Here is a 4,279-nt window from a genome sequence, read left to right as displayed (position 1 = left end):
TGCAGGGCGCAGGCGGGACGGCAGGGCAGAGCCTGTTCGCTGATTCAGCTCCGCGCTCTGAAGTGCTCCAGCTATTACAACAGAAGTGTGTGAGCAGCTTACCTCTGGACGGCAAGTCTTGAGACCAGGACTGTTTCAAGCACAAAATTAAGAGCGTAGAAAACACTGCAGCAGGCACATCAAACGGGCCTGAGTTTAAGGTGAGGCTTAGCCCCGCAGATTTTCCACCACCTTTACAATTCGGCCCGCGGGCAGGGCAGCACCGGGAGCCTCTCCTTGTCTACGAGATGCTGCACTGCCCGAAGCCTGGCAGGCTCCTCTGCCTGGAGCTAAGCGAACCCAGAGGACATCGGGGGCTTGTCGTTCTTCTTAGAGGCAGCTGATCTTCCCGTTAAAGCACAGAAGAGCAAGCCCAAACTATTACGATGCCTTACAAGGTCCTGCCTATTCACTGCAGCTGAGGTATTTTCATTATTTTCAGAACAGCATATTAAAAATTTTTTTATTTTTAAGGTGAAGGAAAAGTTATGTAGTGATTGAAGAACAGGAGTAGCAGGTAGGCATCTGTGCCCCCTTCCACGGCTACCGAGCAGCTGGAAACGCAGGTCTGGGCAAGATCACAAGCTCTGTCCGTTTTGTAAAAAGCAGATAATGTCGTCTGCTAACAGGTAGTGAGCGTGCAGAACTCCTTCAGCCATAGGAATCAAATTTGCTCAAGGAGTTCAAAGTCTTGCTTTCTCCCTAAATCCTTGCCTGCAGAAGCAGCTCAGGGTAAGGGCCGGTGCACGTGCCAGCTCCCCGCTCAGAGCGAGGCGCGTGGTTCCTGCGATGACGGTCTCCGGTGCCGTTTCGCTGACGTAGCTGATGTTCTGTAGAGCATGAGCCCTCAGCTGTTCCTGAAGGCAGAGGAGCAGAGCTAGCCCTCGAAGCCCCGCTCTCAGGAGCTGCCGCGCCCACGCCCGGCTCTGCGGCGCTGAGCTGGGGCTGCGCCGCGGGTCGCCCTTCACTGGGGACGGAGGGCGCAGACCGGGACCATTCAGGCGTTGGCTTAAGCACGGCTTGACAGCTCGTCCGTGTGTTTTCTCGCAGGCATGCCAACCGGACTGCAAGGGCAGAGCGTCTCTTCGGGTAGCTCCGAAATCAAATCTGACGACGAGGGAGATGAAAACCTCCAGGACACAAAGTCTTCTGAGGACAAGAAACTAGAGGATGACAAGAAGGATATCAAATCAATTACTAGGTCAAGATCTAGGTAACAGTATATAATAGTGTCGCTTCATTTAATTCCTTTACTGGATTTCGATGAAGTGAACAGAACAGGAGGAAACTATGAGGTTTTTTCCTGGCAGGTAAAACCACAGCCTAAGTGGAACGGCATGGCTGTTCTGGCCGTACCGAGTACCTTTCTGGTGCCTGTACTCCAGGACGTCCTCAAATTCAAACAATTCACTGATTTGGACACTGAGCAAGTTCTCCACAATCTGTAAAGAAATTGCGTTACGCTAAAGTGTATGAATTGGGCTGTTATTCCTCTCTGCCTGCGCTTGCAAATTGGAATACAGTATGGATTTTCATCTCTCTAAAGATGTGCCTAAGAGCTGATCACACCTGCATCTGAACTAACAAACCGTATGCTTTTCTTCTACCTCTGAAATAAATGTGTCATTCCCAGTCCTCAATTTCTGTAAAGCTCTAGGGCTCCCTAGGTTTAAGCGGAGGGTTTAGAGGTCTTTACTTGGTTGGCATATTCTTTATAAGTTTTTGGGAAATAGTAGCAAAGTCGTAGCTGCATTGTATCATCGGGGAACTCATGCCCACGGTGAACGTGAGCAGCGTCTGTGGGTGCTGCAGACGTGAGCCTGAGCAAGGGACAGGCTTCACTTCTGTCCCTTGAGCTTCACCTGCCTCGCCTGCATGTCACCACAGGGCCCGAGGTACAGCTCGGGACTGCCGGTACTCGTCATCGTAGCAAAAATCCCAGTGAAGCCGAAATCCAGGCACAAGCCTGCTCTGTTCAGGGGATTTTCTTAAAGATGGATGGCAGCGTCCTTCTGCCTTTTCTCCTTCCACGCCTGGTTCTCTGTGTAAAAACCGAGCCGAGGTAGGAAGCGTCTGGGCAGACGTGCTGCCTCCGAGAGAGCGCGGAGGCTCGGACCTCCCAGGCCAGCGCTCGCCGATGTTTAAAACATTAATTACATTCACGTCTCTTACAACTGGAGAAAATATTTGACACTCGAGATTTTCTCTGAATAAATGTGTTGAAGTAACCGTATGTACAAGTGAGGTTTTCATGTGCGTTTACGATATGGTAAGAAGAAAGCACCTTTATGCTGATGTGAGGTGATGGTAGTTCCTGCTAATTCAACAAATACGCTGTCGCTTATGCATATTTATATGTGCTTTGAAGCTATTGCAGGCTAACGTTTTTGCTTTTAACTTGCTTGCAGCTTTAAAAGGTTACTCCTGATATTTAGTTATATGTCTAAATCCATGTTGTTAGGGCTGCGGAAAATTTATTACTGCATTTGCATAACCAATTCAAATTATATAGTGCCAGTGACTCACCAGTGGATGTGTTTTCAATTTAAAATCATCATTTTATCTGGGTAGAAAGCAGTTTTGTCGCAGAAAGGATGCAGAAGTTCACCGTAGGGCTCTTCAGCCATAAATTACTTCCGTGGCTCTTTGCCCACGGGCGTTTCGGTGCCCCGTGCTCCGTGCAGGGACTGGGGTGCCGCCCACACCCGCTGCCCGTGGCTTGCCACTGCTCGGGAGGGTGGCGGATCCTCACCCTCGGTGGTGGAGAAAGTTTCTTCCAAAACCGGAATGACAGTCTGCTGAAAGGAGGGTGTGTAAGTGCGCGGCTGTCATCCTGGCTTGGAAGCTACTGGTGGGAGGCCGGAGCCCGTGTGACTTGGGTGCTAGCACCAGTGAGAGAGGGAGAGGTCCCCTCGCTGGCTGGGGACAAGCTCCTCGTTCCCGGGGCGCAGGCGCGGGCAGCAGAGCGGGAGCAGCGCGGATAGCCACCACCGCGTCCTTCGGGGTTAAAGGGTGACAATAAGTGGAGATTTGCCACGACTTCAGACGTTGCGGTATTGGCTGTGATAAAGTGTTATTGAAAAAAAGCCGTATGTCTGCTGCTTTAAAATATCGGAAGTCCTGCCTCGCAGGATGTAAAGCTTCCTTTCAAACCGAGGCTTTACTCAGTGTAAAATTTAAGGAGACTGAATTTTGCGCCGGTTTGTGGAAGAGGAGCAGCAAATAAGAAAGGCTCAGAGGGTGTCTGCTCATGAATTGTATCCTGGTTTTGGATGAAGCCTGTTGAAAATCTTTGTACTACCTATTTCCCACACCATTAGAAAATGATGTACTCCTTTTGTCTCCCAGCAATAACGATGACGAAGACCTGACACCGGAGCAGAAGGCCGAGAGGGAAAAGGAAAGGAGAATGGCCAACAACGCTCGGGAGCGCCTGCGCGTCCGCGACATCAACGAGGCTTTCAAGGAGTTGGGCCGGATGGTGCAGCTCCATCTGAAGAGCGACAAGCCCCAGACCAAGCTCCTGATCTTACACCAGGCTGTGGCCGTCATCCTCAGCTTAGAGCAGCAAGTCAGAGGTCAGTGTGCCACCTCTTCTACCTCCTCACCTCCCTCCTGGGCTTCGGCCACGCCAAACACACCGTTCTGGGTGGGGAAAGCCTGGCGTGGTGCCAGGGAGAGGGGTGAGACTTAGCCCTTGGCACCCAGGGCCAGCCGGGCGTCTCCGAGCACCCGGGGGGCTTGCGTTCCCCCGTGGCACCGGGGATGCTGGCACAGGCCCTCGGCAGCCTCGGCATGTTTTACGTTCTTTAGCGAGATCCGAGTTCAATATTAAGCTCGGCCGCTCGTTAGCAAAGCGCTCCGGTGCGCGGAGGCGTTCGCAGAGCTTGCGTCCGGGGTCGTACTGCCTTCAGCGCGTCGCCTGACCCAGCTGCGTCCTCCGCGTCGGCCCGCTATGTTCCCGTAGCGGGACCGGAACGAATAACTGACGATGAATTATTTTACATGCCCATGCAATGAACGGTCCGATCCGGTATCAAAATGTATTTGAAATGGCCTTTTGCTTCAATTCAACAGAAAGAAATCTGAATCCTAAAGCAGCGTGTCTGAAAAGAAGGGAAGAAGAGAAAGTCTCTTCAGATCCTCCTCCGCTTTCCCTGGCGGGACCCCACCCTGGGATGGGAGATGCCTCCAATCACATGGGACAGATGTAAAAAAGGCAAGTTTGTTTTCACCGTGC

The 4,279-nt window shown here is 51.8% G+C and overlaps 1 protein-coding gene across 1 annotated transcript in view; it reads left to right on the top strand.

The window, feature by feature from the left end:
* The window catches only part of TCF4 (transcription factor 4), a gene marked incomplete at its 5' end in the record, with an annotated part of 4,583 nt that extends 330 nt beyond the window's left edge, over nt 1-4,253 (top strand). Inside the window, 3 exons of the mRNA XM_010287903.1 lie at nt 1,090-1,240; nt 3,388-3,617; nt 4,117-4,253. Of these exons, the coding sequence (XP_010286205.1) occupies nt 1,090-1,240; nt 3,388-3,617; nt 4,117-4,253 (518 nt within the window). The remainder of the gene's footprint in view (nt 1-1,089; nt 1,241-3,387; nt 3,618-4,116) is intronic.
* Between the last annotated feature and the right edge of the window lie 26 nt (nt 4,254-4,279).

This window comes from Phaethon lepturus, unplaced genomic scaffold (assembly GCF_000687285.1).
Source record: "Phaethon lepturus isolate BGI_N335 unplaced genomic scaffold, ASM68728v1 scaffold43085, whole genome shotgun sequence".
Lineage (NCBI taxonomy): Eukaryota > Metazoa > Chordata > Aves > Phaethontiformes > Phaethontidae > Phaethon > Phaethon lepturus.
This window is presented reverse-complemented; position numbering and strand designations above follow the sequence as displayed.